The 15,991-nt window shown below is 38.6% G+C and overlaps 1 protein-coding gene across 5 annotated transcripts in view; it reads right to left on the bottom strand.

Moving 5' to 3' along the window:
• Positions 1-15,991, bottom strand: part of SCAPER (S-phase cyclin A associated protein in the ER) — a 345,110-nt gene that overhangs the window by 304,161 nt on the left and 24,958 nt on the right. For all 5 annotated transcript variants that reach the window (XM_073303508.1, XM_073303509.1, XM_073303513.1 and 2 more), the window contains exons 3-4: positions 13,101-13,218; positions 245-315 (exon numbers count right to left, since the gene is read on the bottom strand). In XM_073303508.1, the coding sequence (XP_073159609.1) occupies positions 245-315; positions 13,101-13,218 (189 nt within the window). The remainder of the gene's footprint in view (positions 1-244; positions 316-13,100; positions 13,219-15,991) is intronic.

Genomic DNA, 15,991 nt, shown 5'->3' with positions numbered 1-15,991 from the left:
TGCATATGGGAGCCAAATTAAGGTTGCATGGAGAGACAACCTTAATTGTGGCATTTTCTAATTTCTGTGTACTTAACTTTGCAACATTAATAATGTTCTTTTAGGACAGTTGTGTGCATGTAATCTTATTTATATACACACATGCATCCATGCGCACACAATATTGAATATATTAGTTCTATTTCATGACATTTATATGCTGTAATTGAAATTAAAAAGAAACTGAAAAGTTCAACATATATACCTGTTTTGTAGGTTTATGTGTTCCATGAGTCACTCTCTTAGATTTTCCACCTACTTGCCATTTAGACTTACCTGTAAAGAAAACAATTATTTTAATCAGCAATAACTATTTTAAGAAGATACTATTATTCTAATATTTAAGCATCCAAGCTTGTAGTGTGCTAACAACAGTGCACTACACTCATAAGATAAATAAGGGGAACAATTAATGAAGTAAACTAATTTGCAAAATTGTATGTACTGAATTTGATACTTATTTCCATCGATTCTAACTGAAGGAAAGAATTGAAGATACAATTTAAAAGTTGGAAAAAAAAGCACAAGAAGAGAAATTAGAGATTTTTCTACACAAAGATGGACTGCTTTCCAAAGGTGCTAAGCACTTCCGAAAACCAGGTCATTATCATCTAGAAGTTAAATACACCACTTTTATATACAGCTTAAATATGGTTAAAGTTTGCAGGTAAAGTCAACAAATATTGGTGTTATTAGCCTTTATCCATTGCTTATTTTAATCCAAATTTTATTACAGGATTGAAATAAGGGATATTGATTGGAAAAAACATAAATGGAAAAGTTTGGCCATTAACTATTTTTCCTGAAGAACTGTTTGTACAGCCCGGACAATTGGTTTACATGCCCCTTCCAACATGTGGAAACAGGAAAAAACTGAGCAATTTATGGGGACCCCATTTTTATATTGTTTTTCAGAGCTCTTTGCAGGCTCCCAGTTGAATAATCTGGCAGTAAGTAGTATAAACTACAACAGAATGAATAAACAAAAAAATGAAATCTAATTTCTCAGAATAAGTGTGTAGTATGTCTACTTTAACACAATATTCTCAGATCTATAATTAGCAGGTAAGAAATTTCCTTTCTTGGAATGTTTTCATGAGGAATGGGATCTTTTGGATTTAGAAAGGGCTTTGCTCAAAAACAGATCTAATTTCAAAATCTAATTTCTTTTTATGTTATTTTTTGCTTTATTCCTCTGATTTAATGTTTTACCTTACAAAAATATATAAAATGTAAAAGCTACAGGGTCCTATTTTTAAAGTGTAAGCAATTGAGACAAAATGCTAATTATGGTGAATGTACTTTCTGCTAACTGGTCTATGTTTAGAGGGAAGATTCAGACCACCCTATACCGGAAACCTACTGACCGCTATTCCTACCTACATGCCTCCAGCTTTCACCCTGACCACACCACACGATCCATCGTCTACAGCCAAGCTCTGCGATACAACCGCATTTGCTCCAACCCCTCAGACAGAGACAAACACCTACAAGATCTCTATCAAGCATTCTTACAACTACAATACCCACCTGCGGAAGTGAAGAAACAGATTGATAGAGCCAGAAGAGTTCCCAGAAGTCACCTACTACAGGACAGGCCTAACAAAGAAATAACAGAACGCCACTAGCCGTCACCTTCAGCCCCCAACTAAAACCCCTCCAACGCATTATTAAGAATCTACAACCTATCCTGAAGGATGACCCAACACTCTCACAAATCTTGGGAGACAGGCCAGTCCTTGCCTACAGACAGCCCCCCAACCTGAAGCAAATACTCACCAACAACCACATACCACACAACAGAACCACTAACCCAGGAACCTACCCTTGCAACAAAGCCCGTTGCCAACTGTGCCCACATATCTATTCAGGGGACACCATCACAGGGCCTAATAACATCAGCCACACTATCAGAGGCTCGTTCACCTGCACATCCACCAATGTGATATATGCCATCATGTGCCAGCAATGCCCCTCTGCCATGTACATTGGTCAAACTGGACAGTCTCTACGTAAAAGAATAAATGGACACAAATCAGATGTCAAGAATTATAACATTCATACACCAGTCGGAGAACACTTCAATCTCTCTGGTCACGCAATTACAGACATGAAGGTCGCTATCTTAAAACAAAAAAACTTCAAATCCAGACTCCAGAGAGAAACTGCTGAATTGGAATTCATTTGCAAATTGGATACTATTAATTTAGGCTTAAATAGAGACTGGGAGTGGCTAAGTCATTATGCAAGGTAGCCTATTTCCCCTTGTTTTTTTCCTAACCCTCCCCCCCCACCCCAGATGTTCTGGTTAAACTTGGATTTATGCTGGAAATGGCCCACCTTGATTATCATACACATTGTAAGGAGAGTGGTCAGTTTGGATGAGCTATTACCAGCAGGAGAGTGAGTTTGTGTGTGGGGCGAGAAAACCTGGATTTGTGCTGGAAATGGCCCACCTTGATTTTCATACACATTGTAAGGAGAGTGGTCACTTTGGATAAGCTATTACCAGCAGGAGAGTGAGTTTGTGTGTGTGGTTTTTGGGAAAAAAAAAAAGGGGGGGGGTGAGAAAACCTGGATTTGTGCTGGAAATGGCCCACCTTGATTATCATACACATTGTAAGGAGAGTGATCACTTTGGATGGGCTATTACCAGCAGGAGAGTGAGTTTGGGGGCGGGGGGCGGAGCGGAGGGTGAGAAAACCTGGATTTGTGCTGGAAATGGCCCAACTTGATTATCATACACATTGTAAGGAGAGTGATCACTTTAGATAAGCTATTACCAGCAGGAGAGTGGGGTGGGAGGAGGTATTGTTTCATGGTCTCTGTGTATATAATGTCTTCTGCAGTTTCCACAGTATGCATCCGATGAAGTGAGCTGTAGCTCACGAAAGCTTATGCTCAAATAAATTGGTTAGTCTCTAAGGTGCCACAAGTACTCCATTTCTTTTTTCAGACATCTTACTGAACTGATCAGATAATTTAATGAAATAAAACCAACTAAACAACTGAGTGGACTTAATATAGGTCCTTGATATTCAAGGCTGGAAACCACACTTGAATTTTAGAACCAACACACTGAGTTTTAACAGATTTTTTGGGCCAAATTCACTGACAGGGTCAGCTGTTTTACACTGTTCTGGTGATGTCATGCAACTGGTTGAACCAGTTAAACCAGGTTTATGGCTATTTTGCAGTGCTGGAGCATAGTAGTGAACCAGGCCTTTCATTTTTAGACAAAAATCTACATTACCTGGTTCAGAATTCTTCTTAAAAACACTGAGTAAACAAGCACAAATAAATTAAAAAGATTCTAAAGTCAATGTGAGCAGGTTTCAGAAATAAAAATGAGATACTGTGTTTTAGCAAATAAGAGATTGTCCACAGAATACATATTACACTCCCTATTCATTGAAAACCTCAAATTTCAGATGAGATGTATGCCAGGATTATAAAAATTAAAATATTACCACAACTGAGGGCTCTCATCTGAAACTATTTACATTCCCAGAAGGCAGAATTTTGTGTGTGTGTAAATGGCACAGAAAACTTGCACCATGAGTCTATTTTCAAGTATACCAAAATAGATGTGCCAGTACTAAAAAGGATGATGGATCAAAAAAACCAAAAACACCTCATCTCTTTAGAAGACACAAGAAAAGATGATTTATGAGTAAAAACTGGGAAATGTTTGAACAGGTCCCTTCCAACCCTGATATTCTATGTTTCTAAGTCAGGTGCAGAGATTAAAGCAATTTCCTGGCAGATTGAATATGCAAGGCAAACAAACACTTATGTCAACACTGGATTTTGTCAATTTAAGACAGATAGTATTTTTGGAAAGACTGTTTAAACAATTTCTTCAGTGTATAAGATAAACAAGTTTGTCTTTCATCATCAGCCATGCATTCTTGCTTCACTACCCTTTTTTATTCAACAAATATTTTTATGGCTAATGCACAATAATTTCCTTTCTGTATTCATGAGCAGTGCCAAAAGGATAAGTGTAATTCAAGACTTTGTATTTGTGAGGCCCATTAGTCTGTAACTGTAAAATATTAGGTTGGTCATGAGATTGGTAATTGGATATGAAGCCTTTTGCTTATGAGGCACTTATTCAATATTAGATTAGAACAGCAGGGACCAACGATCACCACCTCGTCAATTGTTAACTAGCCATTGTAACATAAGCGAATTAGTGACGTTCTGGATACTCAGGGAGTTTCAGCTATAACTTAGGTCCATTTAATCTTTTACTGGTAAATCTAGTGGGGAGAGATTGGGTCATTAGGTAGGAAGATGGTACATCTCATCAGAAGGGCAAAGTGCCAGTATCTCTAAAACAAATAATTGTTAAACTATACTCAAGAAGGCATCTTTTACACTGACAATCTCAGCAATTATCACTGTCTCACATCTTTTCTTGGGGAACTCTGCTGAGACAGGAATGCAACTCTAGCAATAGCTGGAGTCAGATTTCTCTGACATCTTTCCATCCGGTACTAGGCAGCAACACTATACAGACCACACTTGTCTCAAGAATCATCACAGTGGTAGACAAGGATCGAGTATCCATTGTTTCTTTTACATCTATCCTTGCCTTTGACACTGTTGACTATGAGGTGTTGTTGGTGAACCCTGGTAGGGATGGAAAGAAACACACTTGAATAGCTCTGTTATTTCCTCTCTGAGTACACTCTGAGGGTAGAGCTACGTAATTGCTCATTTTTTGCCAGGGTTCTCATGTGGTGTCCCATAAAGATCTATTCTGTCACCCATCCTCTTCCATGTGTATGCAAGATATCTAGAGGAGATAGTGAGAAAGTCTGCTGACACCACTCAGCTCTATTATTTCTTTTTCACTGGGCCCAGATGGTGCAGTTGTTCATCTTAGCCAGTCTCTGGAATTTGGATAAGAAGTGGCTGCCTGGAGCTCCTTTCAAAGAAAACAAAGGCAATGCTGCCTGTCTGGGGGAAGCAACCAGTGGGGAGAGAGAGATATTATTTTTGGCCCTCTAAATGTGGGTGTATTATTAAAGTTTGCAATCTTATTGGACTCTCAGCTACTTTTGAATGTTCAACCAGGTGTTTTCAGTCACGAGTCCTCAATTCCAGCATGCACTTCTCCCCTTGGTCCAACAGAACCAAAATTTGTTGATCTCCATCACATATTGAAAAGTCTATCCATTCTATCAAGCTTTTTCTAAAAGTGTAGGCTATTATTTTCCGAGTCCCAAGATTTGCCGAACACCTCCCCACCAAATAAAATATGTTCCCTACCCTGAAGTGCTTACAGTCTAAAGCCCCAATACTGCAACGTGCTCTGCCTGGCCAGACCTTCTGTGGCTATCAAATGACAAACAAAAAGGGAATAAGGGGAAGGGAACAGTTACAAATACAAGATTATGCAGTTACTTTGTCATGTCACACATGTTTCTTAAATTTACAAAGATACTTAGACATTTTTATTTTGGGTTTAGTGAAAAAGGTCTCACATGGGAAGTGTTTTAAGTATTGTTGATATGGTATCAACTTTGATTTTGCAATAAAATTTTTGTAGATTGTTTGCCCATGTGCCTCAAGTTTTCTGATAGTAAAGTAAGTAATTAAAAAGTACATAATTCCTGGATTCCTGTATGCTGAACTGCTGCATTTTTTTAATTGGGCTAGGGTTACCCAGGCCAATATGCATTAACAATCACAATCCTGATTAGGGAGTCTAGATATCATTCTTAATCCACATACAGTTGACAAATGCAGTATTAATTCTGGAATAGCTAGAAAATCAGAAAAATACATTTACCAATTCCTTCTTAATGGAGCTAACTCTGCCACAACAACATACATACCCCTTTGCCAAGGGAGGGGGCAGAGGCGCAGAAGCTGGCTCTCCCACCCTTTACACCAGCTGAGTTCCCTTCCACAAGGGGAATTATCTGTTCCCTGCTATGACCAGATTCTGGTCACATTAGTTTGTCTGAGCAGTGCAAAGAGGTCAGATCATAAATGAGAATTTGGCCCACTGTTTTTATGAAAGAAATTACATTTGTATAATCTGTAAAATGTTTAAATAGAGCCAGCAGGGCCCTAAGTACCAGGAAATGATGAGTTATGGCATGATTTGTCTGGGTGTTAACTTCTCCTGTAATGTCCAAGTATGTGTGACAAACACCATTTTAAAACTACATCTGAATTTAACAGAGGCTGGAGTTTCACATTAATATTCATTCTCTAGGCATCTCTGTTACCAAACTGTTAAGCTCCTCGACGAACAAGCATCTAAGAGCATGTTGAAAGTTTCTAGGAGAATATTACGAGCAATGCAGAACTAAAGAAAGTAATTGTGTTTAAAGAGAAGACTCCCACCCTACCACAAATGCCTCAAGTATATAATTGCTAAATGTATTCTATGTTCCTCTTTCAGCATCATAAAATAGTTGTTCACATTACTATCTTTCTCAAAACTGTAATTCTGAATGATAAGTGATTTAAGGCCCTGATCTTGCAAACACTCAGGAAAGTACTTAAGCATATGAGTAGCCCCAATGAAATAACTGGACCTACTCACACACTTAAAATTAAGCATGAACAAGTGAGTTTGCAAGATTGGGGACTACCAGATGCATTTTGGGATAACAGTGGTAAATGAAGCAACAATGAAAAATTGCTCCTGTTAAATATCCATATATTTATGTTATTCAAAATGTGCAAGTTAAATTTTTTCTCATACCAAAGTCATTAAAAAAGCTTTCAATTTTCCAGTTGAAAATCTAGTTCTACGTTTCTAAATCTAATCTATATTTAGACACAATTAAGCATGTGAAGAATATATTTTTCCCTGTTTAGAACATTTTGTGATTTGATTAAACAAAGATCTGTATCTGTTGTACTATTACAGCAGGAATGAGATTTGCCACAGACACAAACTGACAAATATAGAATGGCTGCAGGTATCAAATAAACAATCTGAGCATTTTGAAAGCTACTATTATTCTGATTACAGGCCTAGTGGATGGGCAGAAGCAGTAAAAGTGGCATAATATGATTTTAGTAAGGCTTTTCACTCTGTCCCACACAACATTTTCATAAGCAAACTAGGGCCTAGAAGAAATTACTATAGGGTGAGCACACAAATGGTTGAAAAACTGTACTCAAAGAGTAGTTACCAACTGTTTGCTGTTGAACTGGGAGGGCCTATCTAGTGGGCTCCGCAGTGGTCAGTCCTGGATCCAGTACAATTAAATATTTTCATTAATGACTTGGATAACAGAATGGAGAGTATGCTTATAAAATCTGTGGATTACACCAAACTGGGAGCGGTTGCAAGCACTTTGGAGGACATGATTAGCATCAAAACAATCAAGACAAATTGGAGAATTGGTGTGAAATCAGCAGGATGAAACTCAGTAAAGATAAGAGCAAAGTACTTTGTTTAGGAAGGAAAAATCAAATGCACAACAACAAAATGGGAAATAACTGGTGGTGGTCGTACTGCAGAAAAGGATCGGGGGGTTATTAATGGCTCACAAACTGAATATGAGTCAACAATATGATTCAGAGAGAGACAGAATAAATCTGACAGCCACTTCTTAACAACTAGCTAATATCCTGGGGTGTATTAACAGGAGTGTTATATGTAAAAGATGGTGAGGAAACTGTTCTGCTCTACTTGGCACTGGTGAGTCCTCAGCTGGAGTACTGCATCCAATTCTGGGCACCACACTTTAGAAAAGATGGTGAAAAATTGTAGAGTCCAGAGGAAAGCAACCAAAATTATAAAAGGGTTAATGAGGAAAGGTTAAAAAAAACGGGGCATGCTTAGTCCTGAGAAAGAAGATTAAGAGGAAACCTGATAAGAGTCTTCAAATATGTGAAGGGCTGTTATAAAGAGGACAGTGATTAATTGTTCTCCATGCCCACTGAAGGTAGGACAAGAAATAATGGGCGTAATCTGCAGTAAGGGAGTTTTAAGTTAGATAGGAAAAACTTTCTAACTATAAGGGTAGTTAAATCCTGGAATAAGCTTCCAAGGAAGGTTGTGGAATCCCCATCACTGGAGGTTTTTAAGAATAGGATGGATAAATACCTGTCAGGGATGACCTAGGTTTACTTGGTCCTGCTTCAGTGCTCTCAAGTACCCTTCCAGCCCTGCATTTCTATGATTCCTCCTTTTTATTTGAGGTTTTTGTGCTACAAAAAATCCCCCTCCCCCCTCACATCATCCCATTTTATGTATTCACTTTGGTGTTGACATTTAGCTTGGCCAGCGACAACATACGCTAAGGATCTGGCTCCACAATAATTAATGCAGCACTTCTACTCAGTTTTACACTAGTTTAGGTACATCAGTACTTATCACAGAAAAAATATTCAAACATACTAGTATTTTAAGAGGAAGACATTTTATAATGTTGGCTCTTCCAAAATACAGGTCTAGGGAAAAAAGGAATACCCAGATGCTGTATAAGCTTTCAGTCTCCAAGGAAGACAACAGTTTGCACTGATCTTGCACACCACTAAGGTATAATTCAAAAGCAGAATTAATATTCATATCCAACAAACCAACAATTCTATCAAACTAATTATACTGTATTAATATCATAGTTGAAAAAGTACAGCTATGAAACGGCACTCCAAGAGAACCAGTGAAAATTCAAGGCCTCCACATTGTGGCTTTTTGGACATTTTAACACTGATTCTGAGTGGTGATGGCCTACTTTCGTTTTCATATTCAGGGAAAATTAAATAGATATTATCCAGCTGAAACCTACCCAATTTAAAGAAGATTCAGATACTGCACCTGAATCCTTCTGTCAATTTCTGCAGTTTTACAACACTTTCCTAATTTTCCAAATGTTTTTCTCTCCTCCATTTCTGTAACAGTAGTAGGTTAAAAACAATTCAGGAAGAACTGTGATTCTTAATGATGGTGTCCCTTTAAAGGCAGAACAGTTTATGGAAAATCTTGAATCTAAAGTTTTGAAAATGCTTTGATGTTCTCTAATGATAAACATTATATAATTGTTAAATATTATTACTCTGACATGGACAAAGTTTGTTAGAAGATTTTTTTTTCAAGTGACAGTTTGTATATGCACTGGAGCTCTTATAATTGTAATTTTTCAAAATGTTTTCATATTCATATATACAGATCAACTTTGCTCACAAAGGCACTTACAGAAAAAGTTTTGTATCTCAATCTAAGGTGCATATTCAAAAGGGAGAGCCTCTCATTAATTAACATTTTAATTCTGAGACACCAAAATACAGACCCCCAATAACATAATGAGACTTATGGAGATAAAACATTAAAAAAGGCAACTACAGCATCTATGTTTATTTTTTAAAAATAGATAGCAACAAAGTTGTCTTAGACACTATGGTGATGAGTGCCAAGTAATCACCTAACTAAAGAGAGACTGTTGTACTTGAGCACAACTGGGCCAGTTAACAATGCAATCAATACATTTCCTTGTTCTGATGGCTCTGCTGTCTCTAATTTACTGTTAACAGATTTTTCAGTTTAATATTTATGGTTTAGACATAAACATTCTTCCACTTGAACAGTGGCAACATCCCATTCTCATGAATGTGTTCACACTGTAAGACTCTGAAAATACCTGTTCCTTCTTAGCAAGAATTATTTGCAACTCATTGCTGTGCACAGAGAAAGCAAACAGTTTATAGTAACTTACTCTAAAACTAGGCAGAGATCCCAGTGTTTGAGCTATGACATGTTCTCTAATTTTTTCCCATTTAATCATCTGGGACCTGGGGAAGTGGGGCTTTCACGGAACAGTTCTGAGGACAAAAGGGTTTCTGGCCATCCCCTTGTTTTTATTTTGTTTAGATATTTGAGCTCCTTCAGACCATAGGGATAGACCCCTTTCCCTTCTTTACACTTGAAATTCTCTTACTTTCTTTGTAGGTGTGATAGAGATGGAGTAAAATCATGTAAAACTATCTCTTCTCAACTGGTACAGCCTCATGTTTTTACAACCCTTCCCCAGAACAGAAAGGACACCTCTCTAATTTCCCTGTTTAATTGGTAAACACAGTGAAGGAGTGTTGCTGAAGCGAATACTGAAATAGGAGGCTAGAGTCTCCCAATGAAAATAGAAAGGCTTAATTTAGTTTCTTTCTTTCTTCTTCCCCTTCTCATAGAAAATTCAGTGTATTGTACCTGATAGGGAAATAGCAGTTGTCCCTTTTCTCCAGCTTGATTCAGAGAGAGACAGAATAAATTTGACAGCCACTTCTTAACAACTAGCCATTGTTCTGGCTTGTCTTACTACATATAGCTAATTTAAGGATTCACATGTCAGCAGTAACCAGTCAGTAAAAACACATGCAGTATTGATAATTCTGCTATATAAAAGCCATGAAGACTGTGGTTATACACTTCAGACAGGAACTCCAGTGAGCAAGGACAGTTGGGATAAGGCTGCAGTAAAAAGGTCAGAGGCTGAAACCGTAGAGTCTCAATGTCCTTTGAAATACTGGGCAATTGTAATCCATGTTCATTTTGTTTTATAGTTGATAAACACAAAGGATATAGCTATCTTCCTTGTTTGCCAGAGTTCAACAAGAGTGTTCAGGTAAGGACCAGTTTCAGAGTAATAGCCGTGTTAGTCTGTATTCGCAAAAAGAAAAGGAGTACTTGTGGCACCTTAGAGACTAACCAATTTATTTGAGCATAAGCTTTCGTGAGCTACAGCTCACTTCATCGGATGCATACTGTGGAAAATAGGGAGAAAACCTGGATTTGTGCTGGAAATGGCCCACCTTGATTATCATACACATTGTAAGGAGAAAGAAAAGGAGTACTTGTGGCACCTTAGAGACTAACCAATTTATTAGAGCATAAGCTTTCGTGAGCTACAGCTCACTTCCTCAGATGCATATCGTGGAAACTGATATGCATCTGAGGAAGTGAGCTGTAGCTCACGAAAGCTTATGCTCTAATAAATTGGTTAGTCTCTAAGGTGCCACAAGTACTCCTTTTCTTTTTGCGAATACAGACTAACACGGCTGTTACTCTGAAAATTGTAAGGAGAGTGATCACTTTACATAAGCTATTATCAGCAGGAGAGTGGGGTGGGGGGAGAGAAAACCTTTTGTAGTGATAAACACCCATTTTTTCATGATTTGTGTGTATAAAAACATCTTCTGTATTTTCCACAGTATGCATCCGATGAAGTGAGCTGTAGCTCACGAAAGCTTATGTTCAAATAAATTGGTTAGTCTCTAAGGTGCCACAAGTACTCCTTTTCAGGTAAGGACCCTGAATATCCCAGTGCTGAAGCTCCTACAGCACTTCAGGATTTGCCTGATGTTTCCTGTCTCTTTCTCTCTGTGCTGTCAGCACTTCCAGGATGGGATATCTGAATGAGTTTTTACCAATTCCCACCATACTCACTACCTCCAGGGTTTGTACCCTAAAGGGATGGTATTATGTCTTGCTCTTGCACTTTCCCTTCTCGTGCGCCTCCCCGACCCTGACCCCGTGTTGCCTTCCATGGAGGGGAAGCATAAGAACCAAGGTTTGTATAGCTGCTGTTCCTTCTGAAAAAAACAGTACCAAGTAAATTACGTTTGTCTTGATTCTTTTTGAAGTTCCTATTGTCGGAATTTCTCCTCCAACATCGTTCTTTCATAAATCAAAATTTATAGCACTAAGATTTTTAAATGAAACATATGATATGCCTTACTATGAATCCTAATGTAAACACATATGCCATTTAGAACATTCATGTACAGGACTCTATATTGGAACATAAGTTATTCTGTGTTTCATGAGATGGAGGGTTAATTGTTCTATAACATAAGCATAACTTTTCCCATTGTAGTATCTTTTTCACAGAACTTTACTGCAGAAAACTAAAAAGAACCATCCTAAGGAGGACAGCTAGGCTGAAGAAATACTTAGGGGTAGGTCCTCAAGACCAGCCATTTGGCACCTGGTGCAGCTGAGGGGAAGAAGGAAAGCCAAAAAGTTACTTCATGGCTCCTTGAATCATCAAGCCTATTCAGAGGAGAAAATCTGAACAGTCTCAAGGCTGCTCAAAAGATTTTCCTAAGTCCTGAAAATCTGGCATCCACATTTTCATTTTCTGTCCCCCCATATTCCCTCCCCTAAAAAAATCTTCAGAACTGTTCACCATAGGCTAAAGTAATACTAAAAATTCTTACAAATGTATTTGAATGTTGGTCTACACCGAGATAATTTGTTGGCTTACTCAAAGCCTATCCTTTGAAGATTGGGAGATAGCCTAAATAATGTTTGTTTCAGTCTTTGTTATCCTCTTTTTCTAATTTTCCAATATTTTTTATGATAAGCTTATTGTAGTAAGTAGGATGTACTGATAAACATCAGTGTAACTGGGTGGCTTACCCCAAGGGCTGTAGTACCTGAGGCTAAGCCCCACCTGAGAGGACTCATAAAAAGAGCAGGAAGCTGTGGCATATAGTCTGCAGAGAATGAGGAAAACCCTCCAAGAAGGGAGGCTGGGGAGATACCCTCACCAAGCAGGGAAGGAACTTGCAAAGCCCTCTAGGCAGGGAGGCCTGGGAGGAGGAAGAAAAACCTTGGGCTGTGTGGACCTATCAATGGATTTTGTTTTGGAGTTTTGAGTTTTATTTACAGATTCTTTTATATTAATAAACCAAGTCCCAAAAGAATGTATTTTTGACCAACAAAAAGCCTGAAGTGTATTTGAACAGTCCAAGAGGGGAAATTGAGGCAGACTCCCTGTAGCTCACAAGGGGTCACATAAGAGGCTAACTGTAACCAGCCTAGCTACAGTCAACAAAATGGGAGAAAACAGTAAAGATACCTTTTATTTCATCTTTATCAAATTTTGTATGTTTTACAAAATTATAATTGAATTAAACAGGAAGCATACTGAAGAAATTAGTTTAAAATATTGATATCTATGTTTTAAGCAGTTATCAAATTTAAGATACATTTTTTAGGTATAAACATTTTTACTTCAAACTTAAACTTCTTTTTTGGGTGGGAGAGTAAGGGAAGGTTGTGGGGAAGGAAGTTCAATACTTACTATCGTCCTCTTTGCTTTCCAGTGGGACATTCCATGCAATAAGGTTTCTTGCTGTACGACCCTCTTCTGCAACAATTTTCCTCACTTTGTCATGACTATTAGAGCGTTGGAAAGAAGCCTGAAAATGTGAAATATAGGAAAAATATATCATTCTATTTCAAGCTAATATATTAATTATCTCAAAGCATTAATGCTAAAACATCCAAAAAGGGGCTTGCAGTTGACAATCCTCACATAAGTATAAATATTAACTACTGTTCGTAAAAGTCTGTGAGATGGGTATTGTATTTTCACCACCTATTAGAAACTGTGTGGGTGGCATGGATGTACTCATTCATTTTCACAGAGAAGAGGCATATGTCATGGCTCTTACAGTACCTTCTAGCAGCATGTTTAATCAGAATGAGAACTAGTGTCTAGCCCTCAGCTGGGGTTTGTCTACACCTGACTTTTTTTTAACCTGGATTAAATTGATTGCCAGCATTAGAGAAGTGTTTATACCTTTATGAGTGTGTTTACCTTTTGTTAACCCCACCTGCTGCACCTTTGATGTGGCTGCTGCTCCTAAACCTGGATAAAATGGGAAGGACAAGGCAAACATCTAGCCACATATAAAACAAACAAAAAACACCTCATTGGTTATAGAAATGGAACCAGGCTACCACATTGTTAGAGATGGCTGCCAATGCCTCATATTTCATGAAGGGTTCTGGAAAAAGCCAGCCTGTGGAAGCCAGGACCCCACAAAGGCTGATGATGGCAGCAAGAAAACACCAACCAAAATTGGTTATTGGAATGCGAGAACAACATTTCAAACACCAAAGATCTCACAAATCATGAGGGAAATGGATAATTATGTACTCAAAATCCTGGACATCAGTGAGAACAGACTGACCAGGTGTGGACAAGAAGCACTTCTAGCAAGAAAAGAAAACTGTCATTGGTTCAAGTCATTGTGATAACAAACATTGAGTGGAAGTAGCACTCATTATGACATACTGGGCATACATCATCATCTGGGCATACACAACCAACACATCATATATGCCAGACTCCAAACCAGATTAGACCAAAAGTGTCAATCAGACAGCACTATGCTCTGCCAGAGGAACACAGCTTCAATGATAAAGAGGAATTCTTCTATCGCCTCCAGAGTGTGATTAACAGAATAACAAAACATGATTTACTCCTTGTGATGGGTGACCTTTAACATTAACTTAGGATGTGGAAAGAGTGGACAGGGAAGCGTGGGTTGATAATCATCAACCAAAATGGCAAGAGATTCATTGAACTGTGACTGGTATCCAACCTAATTCTTGCAAGCACCCTATTCCCTCACAAAGAAAGACGGAATTCACCAGATGCTAAAACAAAACAAAAACCAAAATAGATTGACCATGTGTGCATCAACTGAAGATTCAGGTCATCTGTCCAAGATGCAAGGGCACATCAAGTAGCAAATATTAGCAGTGGCCACAATCTCTGCATTGCTGCACTGAAAATAACATTAAGGAAGATCACCTTTTAACCAGGAAGTGGCAAATAAAATCAACAGTACAAAGTTGAAAATGAAAGACTATTGTGAGAAATTCCATCTTGAATTAAGGAACAGGTTTGAAGCACTGCCAAAGGCAGGTCAAAGTGAGACACAGACTGAACCTTAAGAAAAATGGGCAGCACTCAGAGGCAAGGGGATTGGAGCTGCAGGAACAACAGCTGGATATGAACATAGACAGAGCAAGAACTGGATAAGCCAAGAGACAAGGCATCTCATTAAGGAAAGGAAAGCACTGCAAGGAAAACTCCTGAATACTAAGACCAATGAAATATTGGGAAAACCAAAGGAGGAATATAAGAAAGCAGACAAAAAAAGTGAAAACCAATGCAAGGAAAGATAAATGGAGATATGCTGAAAACCTAGCAGCTGAAGCTGAAAATGCTGCTATGAAAGGAAACCACAGAGACATTTACTTAATGACTGAAACCTTTGTGAAAATTTCAAAATAAGAAATTGATCAGTCATAAGGCAAAGATGAAAAAATGCTTACAACTAATAGAAAAATAGACGGGCAGAGTCTTCAACCGACCCAGCCCCACCTCGGCACCAGATTTTGATGAAATATGCTAAACTGATCAACTTGACGTTAACATCAGCCCAATAGAGATGTTGAAAGTACAGGCTGTAGTCAAGAAGCTGAAAAACAACAAAGCAGCAGCAGATGACCAAATCACAGCAGGAATGCTAAAAGCAGTTGATAACACAATGCTAACAAATCTGAAAGAACTGTTTAATTAAGTCTGGTAAAAGGACACCTTCCCTCCCCTCCCGACTAGTAGAAACATGGAATCATTGTCAGAATACCCCAACAAGGTTATCTCATTGACTGTAACAACTGGAGAGGAGTTACACTACTCTCTGTTGTAGGGAAAGTTTCTGCAGTGTGATACTGTGACGTAGTGGGGATTTTCCCTTGTTATGTTGTACGTGAGCCTATGAGAGCCTTACTGTTTTGCATGAATGCTGTGTGTGCCGCAGTTTCCGTGTGTACTGCACCAATACACACGTGTGGGAATAAGGGTGTGTTACTTTTGCAGGGGCTGCTCCAGCTGCCTGCACGGATGCTATGGCTGCCCCTTTGTAACCTGAGACCCAGGAGGAGGATGCAACCAGGTGACTCTTGGCCTGGGAAAGGAGACAAAAGCCGGAAGAGGAGCAACGGGCAGGTCAGGGGCCAGGAACTGGAAGCGAGCCAGTCTCAGCTGGCTTGGAGCGCAGGGGCTCTGGGCTCCCCTCCCCCAAAGATGGACTTGGCTGAAAGTCACTGATTTCTATGCTAACAAGTTCTGTTCTAATTGTGTTCCTGTCGACTAATAAACCTTCCGTTTTACCA

Source organism: Lepidochelys kempii, chromosome 10, assembly GCF_965140265.1.
Source record: "Lepidochelys kempii isolate rLepKem1 chromosome 10, rLepKem1.hap2, whole genome shotgun sequence".
Classification (NCBI taxonomy): domain Eukaryota; kingdom Metazoa; phylum Chordata; order Testudines; family Cheloniidae; genus Lepidochelys; species Lepidochelys kempii.
This window is presented reverse-complemented; position numbering and strand designations above follow the sequence as displayed.